Source organism: Eubalaena glacialis, chromosome 2, assembly GCF_028564815.1.
Source record: "Eubalaena glacialis isolate mEubGla1 chromosome 2, mEubGla1.1.hap2.+ XY, whole genome shotgun sequence".
NCBI classification, from domain to species: Eukaryota; Metazoa; Chordata; class Mammalia; order Artiodactyla; family Balaenidae; genus Eubalaena; species Eubalaena glacialis.
In genome coordinates this window covers 156913286-156930946 of record NC_083717.1, presented here as the reverse complement: position 1 = coordinate 156930946, position 17661 = coordinate 156913286, and the positions used below count along the sequence as shown (strand labels likewise).

The following is a 17661-nucleotide window of genomic DNA, read 5'->3' as shown; positions in this document are numbered from 1 at the left end:
TGTGACTTGTCTCAGTTCTTAGGCTGAATCCTCTACTCTTCCCTTAAATGCTGACAGTCTCTGGATAGAGTAGGGATGCTTGGCCTGCTTTTCTCATTGCTCTTTTTTTTTTTTTCCTGAGGTCATGGCATCCACGTACAGAAAGCTTCATCTTCATTTTTCCAGGTTTCTTATATCTACCTACATATCAGTGTCTTGCTCCCGCTCTCCTTCTCTACCCTGCCTTCCCCTAGTCAAGCCCATTATTTCGTATTTTCTCAAAAAGTATCAAGGATTCTTTTGTCTTTAAGGAATTGAAAACTTAACTAATTACAGGTTTAATAAGTTGGTTTCGTTTTGTCACTAAGAAGATCAAAGCTAGTCAGTTGTAGGTGTTGGTTTACTTGCTTGGTGAATGCCATTGAGAATTCAGTCTTCCTTTTGGTATGTGGAGGGGGAGGTGTTATTGGTGAGTACATGCACATGAAAATTACTTGAATTTTTAAATTTGCAAACTAAAAAACAGATTCAGAAAAATCACAATATAAACATATAACCTAATGAAACTTTATAATCAAAGATCCTGTAACCATTTCACAAGTTAAGAAACAGAACTTTTAAACCCCTGACCCCCTGGAGAAGTTCCACCGTGTGACCCATCCTAAACACTAAGTTTAATTTGCTTATTTCTAAATTTGATCTATCTTTTAAATATTTTTAAATCTACAGTTCCCCCCCATCCCTTTCTTTTCTTTATAATTCTTTGCTGTAGAGCCTGGACCTTTTGTCCTGCAGAGTTCCCACAGTCTGGATTCTGCTGACTGCATAGTCACTGTAGTTCAACATGTTCCTTCATCCTCTATATTTCCTGTCAGTTAGCAGCTGGATCCAGAGGCTTGATCAGACTCAGGTTCAATCCCTTTGCAAGACTCTAGGTGGGTGTGTTCTTTCATCAGATGACGCGTGATTATCTAGTTGCATTTTTTGATGGTGTTAACAACTGTTGATACACAATGCCTAGATCCATTAATTCACTGGGAGTTGCAAAATGAAGATGTTCTAATTTTATATTTTTGTTTGTTAGTTGGAATGCTTTTATAGAGAGATACTTCCTCTCAACTACTATTTGGTTATTCAGTATGCAGTTCACATAGGAATGGCCACATATATGCTTGATACTTTTCCATTATTTACCAACTTTTAAGATAACTAATTGGTTTCTTATCCTCTGAGGGTACCTAGATAGTTTCTTAAAAATATCCTTATGTACTAATGAATTTAAACAAATGATGAATTTCAGTGCTTTGCAGTTTTGACCATTATTGAAGTGCAAGTTGTCCTATCTTTGGCAAGTAAGAGCCTCTTCAAGTTGGCTCCTGTGTCTTTTTGATAGAGCAGTCTTTCTTTGCTATGTAGTATGACCAGATCCTCATCTTGTATAATTCTGCCCCACACCTGGAATCAGCCATTAGTCATTTCTCCAAGAAACTTGAATTTGTTTTTGTGAGAAATATTTCACAATCTTGGTCCTACAGATATTCACTGCTACTGAGTTGGTCATTGTCTCTTGGTCCATTTAATAAATAAAATGAGGAGAAAAATATTTGTATGTGTGTTTGTGTCTGTGTGTGTGTGTGTGTGTAATATGTATATATATATATGTATATATGCACACACATATATAAATAAAATTTCTCATGAGTTTATACAATATATTTAACTAAAACTGAGTACAATAGGGCTTTATCTATCCGTGTCTATATTGCATCTTCAACTACTTTCTTCCATATTGAGAATGCTGGGGATGATAGAATTAAAATATTGCATAATTGCTCAATTGCTTTGTGCCACATTACAAATATAACAACATCAGAATAACAATACTAATGCCATCACCACCAATATGATTACTGAAAATACATAAAAAGATTTTTGCATATGCTTGTCCTGTTCTCCCCCCACCCATCATTATTTTTAGTAGTTGTACTATCTCTATATTGTTAAAGCATATAACCATTGCATACTGTACCGCCTCCCTTTTAACCTTCATTTACTCTTAATTCTACAAGTAACTGTAGAGTTAGTGCTACCACTAGTCTTTATGTCAGTGTCTCTCTAGGTACTTTGGTTGTATGAAGATTATCCACTAATAGTAGGAAAAAATCCATGGGAGCAAAATTCCCTGAGTTCTTTTATATTGGTGATATAGTTTGTGTCCTTTATTCTTGAAAATCAGTTTTGCTGGATATGAAATTCTTGGTTCACATTTCTTCCTAGAGTATTTTAAATGTTACTCCTTCCACCTCACTCAGATCAATAGACAAATCATGGAGCTTTTGTGTTCTGCCATCATATCTTTTGTGTCTTTCTGTCCTCTTTAATCTTGTTATCACTGCCATAACTCATGATGAGGTAATTATGAGGTGAGGTGAAATCATGTATTTGTAATCTGTGAAATATCATATGGTTGTCTTACAGTGATGTAACAGTACTTCCTTTGCCACTCTTCACACTGTCATTAGTTCTGCTATTAAAGCATTGGATAGGCCATGACTCTCTTTACTTGAAACACTTTTAGTCGTTCGTCTTTGAAATAGGATGAAGCAGACTGTTGCATGGTATTAAATGTTCTCCCTCTTGGGTGCTGTGTTTTCCCTCTAGACTTGGCCTTCTCTCTGTGTCCCATAGGTTTCCAGTATTGGGCTAATACTGTTCATCATCCCCTGGGCAGATCATGCTCATGCTGCCCTTTCACAAAAAGTACTGCTCTTCTCTTGAAGGCTCCGCTGTGATTAAACCCAAACACTACTTTACTTGTGAGGTCTTAACTAAATACCCTCAAATTCAAAGCAAATGTTTTTTCTTGTGTGCATTGCCTATCCTGATCCTATAGTACTTATTTTATTCTTTCCTATTTTATCATTTTTTGGACATGTCTGTCTTATTATACATTAAAAATTCTTGAGAACAGGATTTCTATTTCCTGCATGTCTCTATCCCGCCACAGCATAAAGCACATGTTCTAGCTGAAGGGTAGTATTAGAGCTAGGGTTAGGATGCTAGATGTATTCATTGAATGGGGTGAAGAGGACAGCCATCATTTCTCCCATTTGACAGGTGTGAAGTGTGCAAGACTTAGTTATAATATGAACATTATAATAGGCTTCAACTCTAAATGCTTTCTTAGAAAAAGAAAACAGAAGAATTTCAAGATATAACTGCTTTTTAGTTTGGTCTTTTTCTTGGACTTGTTTTTTTATAATATGCTACTAACTTTCTTGATTTGGACACATGTTTGGGTTTCTGTATGTAACCAATTTGTTCTTAACGCTAATAGTGCCAAATTCAGGATTACCAGCCTGCTAATTACCATATCTTCTACCTCCTCAAAGGCAGCTACCATCATCCCTTACTTATCTATCAGGATACTCTCTATTTTTTTACATCTCCTTTTTTTTTTGTAGATCTTTATTGGAGTATAATTGCTTCACAATATTGTGTTAGTTTCTGTTGTACAACAAAATGAATCAGCCATACATATATCCCCATATCCCCTCCCTCTTGAGCCTCCCTTCCACCCTCCCTATCCCACTTAGTAACAGCTATTTGGCTCATTCTTTGTGTGTGTAAATAAAAATTCATAAGCTAAATCAGTGATTTTTTTGTAGATAAGAATTATTGGCTTCTCTAAAAGTGTCAAGGTGTATCTGTTATAATTTTTCAACAGAGCGACTTTGGACATCAATCACTGAAGATTGGCAGGCACCAATTCTAAATATTTTAAAGATTCTATTCTTACACATCAATATAATTTCTAAAGTTTAATGCTCATCATCTTCTTTCTGTTCTTGTCCTTCAAAATATTACTTTATGACATTTGCTGTCCATAAATAGTCCAAGTCAATTTAAAATCACATAATTTAAAAACTCTTAGTGTTGTTCACTTGTAAATGAATACTTTTGTTCATATGTATTCATAATAAAGTTTATGAGCCGACTACAACAATCAGTTATAGTGAAGGGCTGACTGATAAAAGTAAAAATGTGAATTAAGTCCATTCTGTAGAAGAATCATTAAATAGAACTATCAGTACAACCTCACATACACTCACAGGAAACTACCTAAGTAAACTTCAAATGCTATATTTTTAGGGATTCGTTGGCTATGGTAGATAGCTGTACTCACTCATGAATAACTGAGATAATTTTTATGAATTCATTTCATCTATGTCATTAACTCACCAAATGATGTGTTTCACATTAAAATAAAAACACTCTGTCTGTAAAACCAGCACGTCAGGGGACCGGCATACCATGATCTGTATTACTCCTTTAATTATGTTGTAACTTTTTGTCTCTGTTTTGTCTTTAAATTTTCCAGTTTTCTGCTCTATGAATCTTTAACATTTACTTCTGTTTTACAATCCTGTTTCCTGTGGTTTGAAAGTAAAATACTTCATAAGACTTGATGCAAAGACCTGAGAAAATATAAATAGACCAAACAACAACTTTCATGTTGAGTGTGAGCTTTTCTACTAATTTTAGGGCTTTGGGGGAAGGTTACTTTTCTCAAACTCTGAAATGTTTCTAGCTGAGACTACTTGCACCCAGTGGGAACTGACCTAAAAACTAGCATCAAATATTCTATAGTTATGAGGATGAACAGGATTTCCCAGTCCTGAAAGTGTGCAAAATCTTTGTGATGAAAAAAAAGGGCGCTTCTCTATTAGATAGTCCATGCATAACCCCATGTCTTCACAGCTGTGATTCCTGCACATTACTCAGTGTAAATGTGCATAATATTTCCTGAAGAAGAACATTAGTCAGCTCATAAATTAACTGATTTACAAGACAACTATCTTTCCACAGGTGCCTTAAAAGTTTGTTGTGAATTGAGTGACTATTAGGTGATATAGAAAACTGGATAAAGCAAAATAGTTTGAAATGGTTGATTAGATTAATGTCTAATTGATATATTGTGTATCCTAATGGAAATTCTATGTTATAAAACAATTAGTATTGTTTATATGTAATGTGAGTTCTGATGTTTAGAGCAGAATAATCCACATTTATTAATTTCGCTATGCTTCTCTAAACATTTTTAGGGAGAGGAGCAGAGGGTAAGTTTTACTTTGGTTGAGTCAGTTAACTTTTTGTGTTACTTTTCAGCCTCATAGACTTTTTATTTCCCCATGATAGTAAAAAAGATAAATAACTTAAATTTAAAATTTTTGATAGAAATATGGTGAGAATTTTAATTTCATCAGTTAGGTAAAATAAAACATATAACAGACATTTGAATACCTCCACAATTTAAAATGGTCTATATTGGCAAGGGGAAATTTATGTATATATTGAGTATTTTTTACCTATTGATGATGCACTTATCAATCAATGAATATTTACTGTTCTGCAGATCTGTGTACCTGTTTTATTAAAAAGTATAAGGAAAAACATCTGTGAAAATAATTGCTATTTTGAAATAAAAGATTCATTAGAGAAAAATTTAGAAAACAAAAAGTAGAAATAAGGAAAACAATAAGCACATCACTTGAAGCCGATTGCTGTAATAGCTATGTGCATTTTCTTTTAGTTTTGTATCCCTTTTGATTTTTAACACAATTTATTATCAATCAACAAATTAATAATAACATAGAATATACTATATAGAATAATATAGAATAATAAAACAATATATTTTGGTCCTATCAAGATTATTTTTCTTTAAGAAATTAAGAAATAGTAGATTTTAATTGAAAATTCTTTTAGTCTTAGAGTTTCAGTTTCATTTTTATGTACTTTATTATAGCTATAACCATAATCATTCTTTGTATCTTTATTTTTTTATTTAACATTATAAGATTTGCATTTCTGCATGTTATTTCTGAAACTAGTTTTAATTCTATATGAATTTATATACAGATATAGATTTCTGTTTTTGTTGGATATTTTATTTATTTATTTTTGCCAATCTGAAGTTATGATTAATAGCACTCCAGTGAATATTATGTGTTTGTTCTAAATCTTTTGATTGATTCCCAGAAGCGAAATTATTGAGTCAAAGGCACTAGTAATTATCATTGTGGTTACTATACATGAAAATCAAATAGTTGAAAAGTGATGAGTACTTATAAATGCGTCAGAGCTTGTATTATAAATGGTAACTTGAGAAAAGGTTTCAGAAATGAATCAGAGAGAAATGTAATCATTTTTCTCTCTTCAAGGTAAAAGCCAGTATAGAAAGAGTAACAATGACAATAGAGGAAAAAGAACGAGAAGCGGATCAATGCCCTGTTATTTCCATAGCATGGGGGACTAAGAAAATATAATAGCTGTTGATCTCTTCTGTTTAAAAAATAATACAAGTAAATTATAAGACGGAATAAAACTCATCCATTATCCTATAATGAGAGAAAACCTACTATTTGATGAATTCACTTTGTGTGTACATGTGTGTGTTTCTGGGGAGAAGAGGGTATATAAAATGAGATAATACTATATGTATGATTTGATATCCTGCTTTTATTATTTTACATAATGTGAACATTTCTCTGTTACTTTTAAAAATTTATGATATTTAGTGGCTGCATAATATTCCATTATTTATTTTTTCATTCACATTTATCTTGTTTCTACCTTTTATGGCTATTATAAATATCACTTCAGTGAACATTCTTAAAAGCAATTTTGGTACTTCTGATAATTCAATTAGAGTAAATACCTATAATTGGAATTACTAGTTTAAAGGTAATGCCATTTATGGATTTCTGAAATTCATCTAAGTGGAGGTAGAGTTTATCTTTTAAATTTCTATAGTTAAAGTCTCCCTTAGGTTACTTTGATGCTGTATAACCTCAGACACCTTATTTGGCTCTCAAATCTCCAGTTATCCTTCCTTGGACAAATATATGACTATCAGACGTTTAAGTCATTCATCAGTGTCATGAACTAAAAGGAATTTGGGGAGGGTCAGGTAACAAATGATACTGCTCAAGATTTATTAAATATCTATTATGGTTATTTTATGCTGATCATTTGATCACATGGTGGTTTTAACCACCTCCTCAATAATATATATGTTTTCTCTCTCCATACCAGAGTGCCTCATGGTTCTCTAAGGATTTCCAAACTGCCTGTGTGGGGTGGGCAAAGAATCTGTAATCTCACTCAGCCTCAGCCTCTCTCTCTCTGTCTCTCTCTGTGTCTCTGTCTTGTTCTCTCTCCCTTCCCCTCTCTCTCATTCCTCTGGTTACACACTATCTTTTCTTTCCAGTGGTCTGACTGGCCTGAAGTGTTACAAGTAGTCTTTCTTCTTCTTTTTTCCTGTCAGTACTGACTTTAATCTTAATAATGAGAGCAGATAGTCACTCATCTCTGTGGTTAGAGGGCAGAAAGAATAAATCTTTGGTAGCGTGGCTCTAGGAAGATTTTTTTTTTTCACCTAGAAATATTCCCCGTCTTTTTTCTCTTTAAAACTTTCCCTTTCCTACAGAAGAACAGAGAACGCAGTTGACAGCCCTTCAGAAGCCAGGGACACTTATGGAATTGCCTCAGCAGAAAAGCCTTTCAGCACTTCATCTCTGAAGCTTCTTCATTTCCCTTTGTTTGGGCAACTAAGTACTCTTGACTCAGGATGGTGAACTATTGATTTCAGGTCACCAGTGGGTGTTGCTCTGAAGTGAATAGTTGATTCCTGTGTTCTAGAATTCTAGAATTTTAAAAAGACATCCACATTTGACTACAGTACAGCACCCTTTATGGAACGGTTTATGGCATAGCAAATCTGGGCTTCCATGTTTTACCCAATTTAGCCTCTTCAGCTCTATTATTATGGACTAGAGCTCTCTCCCTGGCCCTGAGGCCTCGCATGAAGTTTGGCTCGGTGAAAAGAGAAGGATATCCTTTGGGAATCAGTGATGGTGAGGTTTTGTTTGCCTGGAGCACAAGACTTAGTTGCTGAATAATGTATGTTTAACCTATGTCGAGTCAGTTCCAGATTTATAAAGGCTGTAACAGGAGATCCTTGTATATTGCCTCTTACTGTCATTTCTACCAGCAGGAGCAGAAGAAGGGATGAACCTAAGAAGTCACCTTTGCTCTTTCTAGTCAGAATGTGAAAAGTTAAGGTGGCAGAAGATAATGAAACTATTTGTTAAAATGAGGTTCTTGGCTTCTCTGTTGGATTTCATTTATTCAAGCCACTCCAGATTTCCTTCAAGAACTGAATTTAAGATGATGTTACTTTACATATCATATGAAAATGTTGTACGTTGTTACGTGTATATAGATGGTGTTATATACTTAGACTCCAAATTACGCTAGACGATCAATACCATATATGAAACTGAATAAAAAATCATGACTAGGATAAAAACAAGTGTAGATACTTGAATATCTATATCTTAATTGTTTTCCAGGGAAAGGGGATGTATTTGGAGACATCTTCTGGAAGGAAACCACCCTTGCTCATGCCTGTGCCAATGTCCGAGCACTGACATACTGTGACCTCCACATCATCAAGCGAGAAGCCTTGCTTAAAGTCCTGGACTTTTATACAGCTTTTGCAAACTCATTCTCAAGGAATCTCACTCTTACTTGCAATCTAAGGAAACGGGTATGTTGTCTGGACCCACTTCCACTTATTAGCATCTAGAGGGTTAATACCTTATATGCTATTAGTTGAAGAATGGTAAAGTGATTTTATTTCGTAGTAGCACATTCCCATCAATGTAAAGTGACATGATGTTTTTCCCCTTTCTTTATATTTTGTTTACTTTTTAAAGAGGGGATAAAAACCCTGAGTACATGGGTAAAGATTTGAATCTTTATCATTTAAGTGCAAAATGAAAAACAGACTTGAGGAGAAACAAACTGTACTATAATATAATTAGTTAATTCTTGGGGTTTATAATACTGCCGTAAAATTAATATCAGTGTCTCTTACTTTATTATGTGGATCTTTTAAAGCTAGTAAGGTTAATCAAACTGGTTGCCTACTTTATATTCCTCATTCTCTTTACACCCTCCCTCTCATTTAATAGTCAATTCATAAAGCTCATTCCCCATTAATTCTTTCAAACACACTATCTCAAAAAATAATTAGCCATACTGACATATCCTATAAATAGATTTAGGAATCCTTTACTTTGCATGGCTGCTGCAATTTTAATCTTCTTGCTGTTTTCTTTTTTATTGATGAGTGTGGCACAAATTTAATTTGCATAAAGAAATCTCCTAGCTCTGACTTATAGGTCATTGGACATTGGGGAGGGCTCTTTTATTGCCAACAGTGAAATAGACGTTTGGATAACAGCACTTAAGGAATTTCATCTAAGATGATTACCTGTCTATGATGAAGTATTTTGAAATAACAAGCCTTCCCTTCCATTAACCTCTTAAATAGAACCTTCCTGCTAGTTAACATGGAGAAAAAAAATCAATCCAAGAGACAAATTAACATCTATACTGCAGCAACAAAGAAATGTGCATAAGTAAGCAAATCAATGTAATTCTCTACTCAGGGTTCTAAAAGAGGATAAGACTTCAGGAGTCATATTCGTACTATTGTCACAACACTTGATTTATATTTGAGTAGCAGTTTCAGTTTATATTTTGTTAACAAATAGTTATTGAGCATCCACAACCTGCAAGACAAAATGTAAAGCGCTATAGAGAGCATGAGGACTAAATACACAGTCCCCACGCTCAAGGAGATGACAGCCAAGTGCGAATATTACATGAAATGCAAATATGTGAAACATCTATTTGTACAAGTAATTGAGAGTTAAGGTAATGATAAACCTGGAAGAGGGGTACCAAACAGGACACCTGCTCATTCATTAGGGAAATTGGAGTCCTGTCTAGTATTACACAGAAATATGTCTCCTTAGGTCTGTGTTCTACCTTCTCTTCTACAAGGCTACCTGGTGGGTATTTGACACTCTTATGTCTTATTAAATCTTCCCAATATACATTTTGCCAGTTTTAGAATCTTCCCACGTACTACAAGCTTACCAAAACTCAGATCTGTCCTTACAGTCCTCAGGACAGATATTATTTGTCACTGTGCTCCTCAAAGCACTGTTGTCTACACATCATCTCATCTGATGTTTATAATATTCCTGTGGGGAAAAAAGGGCAGTTATTTTCCCTTCAAAACACATGAGGGAACTCAGACCTAAAGAAATTAATATTAAATAACCGACTGATATATTTGCAATGCAAGGTGTCAAAGAGGGATAATTAAGACAACTCACCAGTGGCAAATAAATTTTGGTTCTTCAAGATGAGATAATCACAAAGCTCTATCATCTCTTTTTCTCTTTCACACATCTGAGCATGTGCCCATTACACATGCGCACACACACACACACACACACACGTTGGTTATAAGAGCTGAGCACACATAGCAGCGTGTCTATCTCTGATGGTGTTAGAGACAGAAAATTTGTGCTGTTTTTTTAATGGGACCCAGGAATGGAGCGCCTGCCTCTGTAGGTGCCGGTGTGCCAGTTATATCACATGGCTTCTTGCCTTGTTCCTTGTTATAACATGTGTCAGGTTTTTTGTTTGTTTATTTTTAAAAAATATTTCCTGCCCTTTTGCAATTGATAGATGGTCTCAATAACTTGAATGTGGGTGTATTGCTAATCAGTGTCACTTTATTCTCAGAAAAAAAGTATTTTCATAAAGAAGAGAAACTGTAAAAAAATGATTCATGAGAATAGCTACCATTTTGAGAGCCTATTTTATAGCCATGCACTTCAACATATTTTGCATACAATAATTAATCTTATTAAATATCAACAACCCACAGATGAGGCAGTATAATCTCCATTTCATTGATGAGGAGGTTGAGGTGCTGAGAGTGAGACAGCAAGTTGCCAAATAAATTACGGGTCAGCGTCCATCTCTGTCTGATTCTAAAACCCATATTCTTTAGATTATACCATGTTGCTTTTGTTTGTCAAAATAGCTGACTTTTTCCCCCTACAACAATACCCTACAGACACACTCTCAACAGTGTACGGAGTTTCTCATTCACTCAATTACTTTAACTTCATTCCCCCATTGAGCTATTAACAAAAAATATTTTGCTCTTATTGCTACTATTTTCAGCATTCTTTCAGTGAACATTGGTTATGAATCGTAGAATCAAGACTATGTCCTTAGCATGCTATCGATATCTCCTAGCTGTCATAACCATTAATTAAGGGCTAGCTCCAAGTTGGGGGAGCAGATCTGGGACTCAGGTTTTCAGGCTTCATAGACTACAGCTTTAGCCACATAAGCACATACAGTGGCTCTATAGTGTGTAGTTCTCGGTGGCTGTAGTAGGGAGGAATTTGGTAGTGCTTTAGCTGCTTGCCTCCATCTCCATTAAGGAGAAATAAGACGTTTGTTATGCAAATATAGCTCCCACTAACCATCCTCAGGTCCCTCTATATAAAATTTCTAGAAATATAACTTGTAATTTCATCCAAAACCTAGAGCAGGGGTTGGCAAAATTTTTCTGGCAAGGACCAGATAGTAGATATTTTAGAATGTGAGGGCCATATAGTTTCTGTCTCAACTACTCAACCCCACTATTGTAGCGTGATATTAGCTGTCTTAACTTGGGCTGCCATTACAAAACACCATAGATTGGGTGGCTTCACCAACAAGAATTTATTTCTCACAGTTCTGGAGGTTGCAAAGTCCAGGATCAAGGCGCTAGTCAGTTCGGTTCCCCAATAAGGGCTCTTTTATTTCTGGTTTGGCAATGTCTGCCTTCTTGCTGTGCCCTCATATGGTGGAGAGAGATAGAGAGAGGAAGCAATTTCTCCAGGGTCTCTTCTTATAAAGGCACTAATTTTATCATGAGGACCCTCATGGCCTCATCTAAACCTAATTATCTCCCCAAGACTCTTTCTTCAAATATCATCCTACTGGGGGATTAGGGCTTCAACATATTGATTTTCGGGGAACACAATTCAGTCCATAGCAGTAGCCAAAGATAGTATATAAATAAAAGAGGATAGTTGTGCTTCAGTGAAACTTTACTAACACAGGTGGCTTCTTATGGGCCTTAGTGTGTCAGTAGCTGAGAGTAGAGGACCGGAAGTTAGATGGGGAGGACAGTAGGTATGCAAATAGAATTCTTCCTCTTTGTTAGAAAGCAAATCTCTACTAATTGCCACCCAGCAAGAGGGTCATGATGAAATGGGAAATGCCATACATAAGAGGTGGCTGCACACAAAAACAAAATCCAAACAAACAAAACAAAAAAAGAGGTGGCTACAGGAGCCAGGTAGATAACACACGTGAATAAGGCAAGGCTATGTGGCTACGAAGACTGGAAAGTTCACACCATATGTAGAAGGGCAGCTGCTACTCAATCTGCTTGTACATTGCCTTGGAATACCAGCCCACTGTTGCTTGGTCTGCATATTTTTTTTCAGAGAAGCCAGAAGTATGATTTTTTATGTGAAATCACATTAGTTTGGTAACTAATTTACTTTGTCTTTGAAAACACTATAGTCAAACAAAACAGATCTGCTTGCCCTTGGTCAACTGTTTTGAGCTGAATGGAATGATTTAAAGAACCCCTGATCTCATGATACCAGAAGCCTGAAATTTTTACCTGCATCCTGTAAATTTGGATGAGAAAAATTATTATATCGTTATTTTCTTTAATTTCTAAGTGAAATTTAGCCTTCTTTTCAATTATGAAAGTTGATAACAAACTACAGTGTTATTAGAAGTACCAAAAGACATTACAGATATTTTCATAGCATATTGTTTTTGTTGAAGACATCTTAAAATGTTGTTTGCACTCATCAGTACTTAATAATTATGATAGTTATTAGACCTGCTGTGATAATAAGGTTATTGTGTTAATAAAAAAGCACATAGATTACTATCTTGCGAATTAGTTTTAAAATTTGGTAACCGAATTTCAGTACAGTATGTTTCCTTTGCAACACTATGTATTTTATTTTGTGCATTTAAAGCAGCTCTTCTGGAATGAGGCCTATTCCACAGGCTTTACCAGACTGCTGGAGATTAAGATCCCCCACATGAGAGTCAGAAACTGGACTGAGTTGAGCAAAAGGACTGGTTGGTATATGTTTTTCACTAATAAGAAGACAGTTCTATAGTTTCCAATACGTTTAAACATATTCCGAAAAGGCATAGGAGAGCAACAGAGGAAGGTTGACCCACTTGCTGATTTTATTTATGATTTATTTATTTTACCTATTCAAGATACCATTTCCTGGAATGACTAAATGGTATTTATTAACTTGAGGACCAGCCCTCAGGGACAGGTCTTGAGAAGGCACACAGCACAACCAGGACAGGTGATATGTAAATCTTAAAGAATTCTAATCCGACGTTAAACGTAATCGCTGCACTCCTGCTCATTCTACCTCCTGTTACACAATGATCTTTACCATTGTGTAAAAAGAGTAAATGTAGCAAGCCTGACTGCTGGACTTTGAAAGAACTGCTTACAAAGTGGGCCCTTGGCTGGCATCTGAGAACTTGAACTTCAAGAGAGTTCCCCCCACTCTAATAAGAGTGGCTCACGGTACCTGCGACTTATCCAAACGGTGTGGCTTATGCTAAACATTTACTTTCCTTCAAGGAGTGTGGCATTTTAGTATGTGCCAGACAGGATACCTGTGTGACTAAACTCCAATAAAACCACTGGACACTGAGTCCATAATGAGCATCCTTCGTGGCAACATCTCACGAGTGTTGTCACAACGCATTGCTGAAGGAATTAGAGAGAGGACACTTGGAGGCGTGTTTATGGAGTGGAGCCCATTGGACATTGATCCAAAATGATGCCAAACTGACGCTTACCCTTTAGTTGTAGTCTCAAAGAAATGCCTCCACTGTTGCCTCAGAGACTCATCTTGCTCTTGGTTGATACTCCTTTTTACCATACATTTCTGAATCCCTTAGGTCAAGACACAGGATAATCTGGAGCACCTCAACAGTATTCATTTAACCCTTGTATTAGTCTGCTCAGACAGCCATAACAAACTAACACAGTCTGGGTGGTTAAACAGAAATTTATTTTCTCACAGTCTGGAGGCTGTAAGTCCAAGATCAAGGTGCTGGCAGCGTTGGTGTCTGGTGAGAACTCTCTCCTTGGGTTGCAGACGGCTGTCTTCTTGTGTTCTCACATGGCCTTTTCTCCGGGCGTGTGTGTGGGGAAGAGAGCATGAACTCTCTGGTGTCTCTTTTTACTGTATAAGGATTCCACTGGATCAGGGGCCTACTCTTATGACTTCATTTAACCTTGATTGCTTCCTTAGGGGCCCCACCTTTAAGTACAGCCACACTAGGGGTTAGGGTTTCAATATATGAATTGGGAGGGCAGGTAGGAAACAAAAATTCAGTCCATAACAACCCTGTTTTTTAAAAATTAAACGTGAAGGAGTAATTTTTAGAAATATTCTAAAATCAACAGTTACGGCTGATATAGATCTGTATTACTGGAGAAGTGCTGCAGTATCAGTATTCAGCATTGATTTTTGTAACTTCTAGGCAATGCATAATTATCAATACTTGCAAAATATTCTTGCACTCCTACAGTGATTTAAGATTCCCGTTTAAACTTAGAAAAATTTCCAAGAATGACCAATACCAATTCTAAATTGGAAAATCAGAAATAGAGGTACCTGTAGCATTCTTTTCACCCCGTAGAGCCAGAGTCCTTTTCCACAGGTGGCACTGTTTTTAAGTAGAGTGCAGCTGAAGCCAGCTGGCAACTTTATGGATGAGTGTAGTACCAGTCCTATATTTTAATGTTCCAATGGTAAGAAATAGAGGTTTAGATTCACTCTTGAATTAGCACAGGTTCAGAACTAAGCAATGGTTTTTCTTTCCCGAAAGCATTCTTATCATGGGAAATCCAGTGGTACAGAATGTCTTTTTTTCTGTGAGCAATGAAGCATCTCTACAGCAATTACCTTTTGTGGATGGAAAACATACTGAAATTGGATATCAAATAGGCCTAAAGTATTTGCTTGGTGTATATGTGGTGCAAACTACATGTATTTCAATGGTCATTACTGGCATCTTTGAAGAAATAGTCTAGGAATGTGATAATGGGAGTTCCAACTTCAGTACCTTCTTCCCCCGCATCCCCCCCCCCCCATATCAGCTAAACAAAATATGGGAGCACATTCATTCCACAAATCCATGTTTTTTATCCCATGAAAAAGACACTAGTACAAACATTGTCCACAGTTGGAACAAAAGATATATGGTCTCCATAAAACTCAAGTATTCTATCGTATCTACGCTTACTTCTCTCACAGCATTGATTGCGGTACTTTGGTTTCCTATTTACATTTTTGTTTTTTCAACAGAACAGTGAGCTTCATAAAGTAGATATTTTCTGTAATCTCTTTATTGCCAACGACCAGAAGAGTGCCTGTAGTGCCTGCTAATCGAAGGAATGAAACGTGAATCAGACACGTTGCCCAGCACAGAATAATCGCGGTCATTCAGAGAAGCAAATGGTACCCTTGACAACTTTGGCAAAGAGCCTTATGAAAATAGGATTATGAAAATGACCGTTACTAATTAGTGTTAAATCACAATTAGAGTTAACTTCCAGCTGCAGTTTCTAACCATTTATGCCTGCAGATTCTGCACAATGCTAGTGCTTTCAGAATAGTACAGCAATTTTATCACTGTTGAGTGAATTAAGATCGCCTGATGCCAGGGGCTAGATTTACCAGGATACTGCCTTAATCTCATTCTAAATAACTGTGAAGAGCAAACTTTTTTCTCGCAGTTTCCTTTGAAGAATCTGTATACCACACTTGAATCTGAGCAGGGTGTTGTTATAACTCTCATGACCTCAATTGAGCATCAGCATTGCAGATTCACTGTGAACTACTGGCCCTGCTGGCAATAGCTCTGCTTATGCATTATGGTTTGTAGAACTTTCACCTCTAAACTGATGTAGTTTGAACACCACAGGCTTTATCTCATTTGAGCTTCAAATCAACACTGTAGGGAAGTGAACTAAGAGAGATAAGGTGACTTGCTCATGGCCACAGAGCTGATAGCTGCTCTGAGGCTCCAGCCTCAGTTTCCCAACTCCAAGCGGCTCTCATTTCACTGATGGTGGTAAAAAGGAGCAGACTTTCAGCAATTCCAGAAGTGTGTCATGTGCATTTAGGTAAAGCAGAGACCTAATTATGCAGTCTTTTGAGCCCTTAAGCTGCTTCTATTTAGAGCTCTCTGTTGGTCTGCTTCCAGATCGAAAAGATACTTTTCCACATTTAGTTACCAGGACGTAGGTTCACAGATCTCTCACTCTTCAATAATGCCTCCAAAGCAGTTAGTTAAGGACAGAGTTTCCTAAGTTTTAGAGTGGGGGCTAGATTCAATACTTTACCAACATAACTTCACAGTAGATTATACTGTCTGTTTGACAACTTTTTCCAACACTAGAGTTTATTCTGATTGCAAGAAAGTATGTATAGTAGTAGTAAACAAGAAGGAAATGAATAAGCCTGAAGTAGACCGAAGAATATTCAACTAACATAAGAAGGTAGACATTTTATAAATTATTTTTCTTGGGAATTCTCAAAGTAGCCAACAATCACTTGAAACAATCCTTTGTTTTATTTTAGAGCTGAATTCTTCCTTACAGTAGTGCCTTTCTAGGAGTATCATAACTGGATGCCAGACTGTTTATTTCCAACATGTCTACCACTTCTGAATTCTCAACAATTAATACTTGATGAGGCACCACTGAAAGCCCGGTGCTATATCACGCCATCTTCATTTAAAGGAAAATATTCCTTTTGAATTAAAAAGCAAGGATTTCTATTAATATTAAGGCTGAAATGTACATATTTTCTTCCCTAATGCCTTTGGTATTGATTTAAATTTGGAATGCATGCAATTTTTCCTATCCTAACTTGTTATTTTCTTTTGTCTCTTTTTCCTTCCCTCTTCTGGAAAAAGAAGTCAATGGATGTGGTCGTATGTAAAATATCAAATTTGGATCTGTTTATGGATCTGTATTTTAATGAATTTTTAGGCAGAGTTCTTTTGGGGGAGTTCCTTCCTCCCCAGTCCCCAAGACAACACCTAAATTTGATCATATAGTTTGTTATTATAGGGATTTCTTCCCTTCACTTTTTAAGTGGGATCCACTGACTCAGCCTTTTCTGTCCTCTGAGGTACCTGAGAAAATATAGAGCTCAAAAGACATGTGCTCAAAAGCCTTCCACGCTGATTTTGAGAAGTAGCTTTGTAACACTTTATAACAGGACATATTTTGAGAAGAATTTGGTTATTCAGAAGAGGGGTTTCAAGATGCTTATTGTGAATTCAGAGAATTCAGATTATTGCCAATAAAGTAAAATAAATATTGTAATAAAACATATCAGTTTATATAAAATAAAAAGCCTTTTAAAGCATTATATGCATTTTACAAATTCAAAAATGGAGAACTGCTCTGTGGTTAGATTTAATTTGTAATAGTTGACTGTTATAACCCAAATAGAATCTGCCTTCCTGGAATGTCCATTTTTTTTCCCAGCTGGGAGGTGCATTTCACAGATTTTGACATTCCAATCAACTAATCTTTTCCCAAAGGAATCAAATCAAGTTGTTCTACTAAATAGGCAGAGACACTCAGATGACCCAGAGAAGCTTCAGTAT

At 36.1% G+C, this 17661-nt stretch overlaps 1 protein-coding gene across 1 annotated transcript in view; it reads left to right on the top strand.

Moving 5' to 3' along the window:
- KCNH5 (potassium voltage-gated channel subfamily H member 5) overlaps positions 1–17661 on the top strand; it is a 345928-nt gene that overhangs the window by 278902 nt on the left and 49365 nt on the right. The window contains exon 10 of the mRNA XM_061182660.1: positions 8397–8593. Within this exon, the coding sequence (XP_061038643.1) occupies positions 8397–8593 (197 nt within the window). The remainder of the gene's footprint in view (positions 1–8396; positions 8594–17661) is intronic.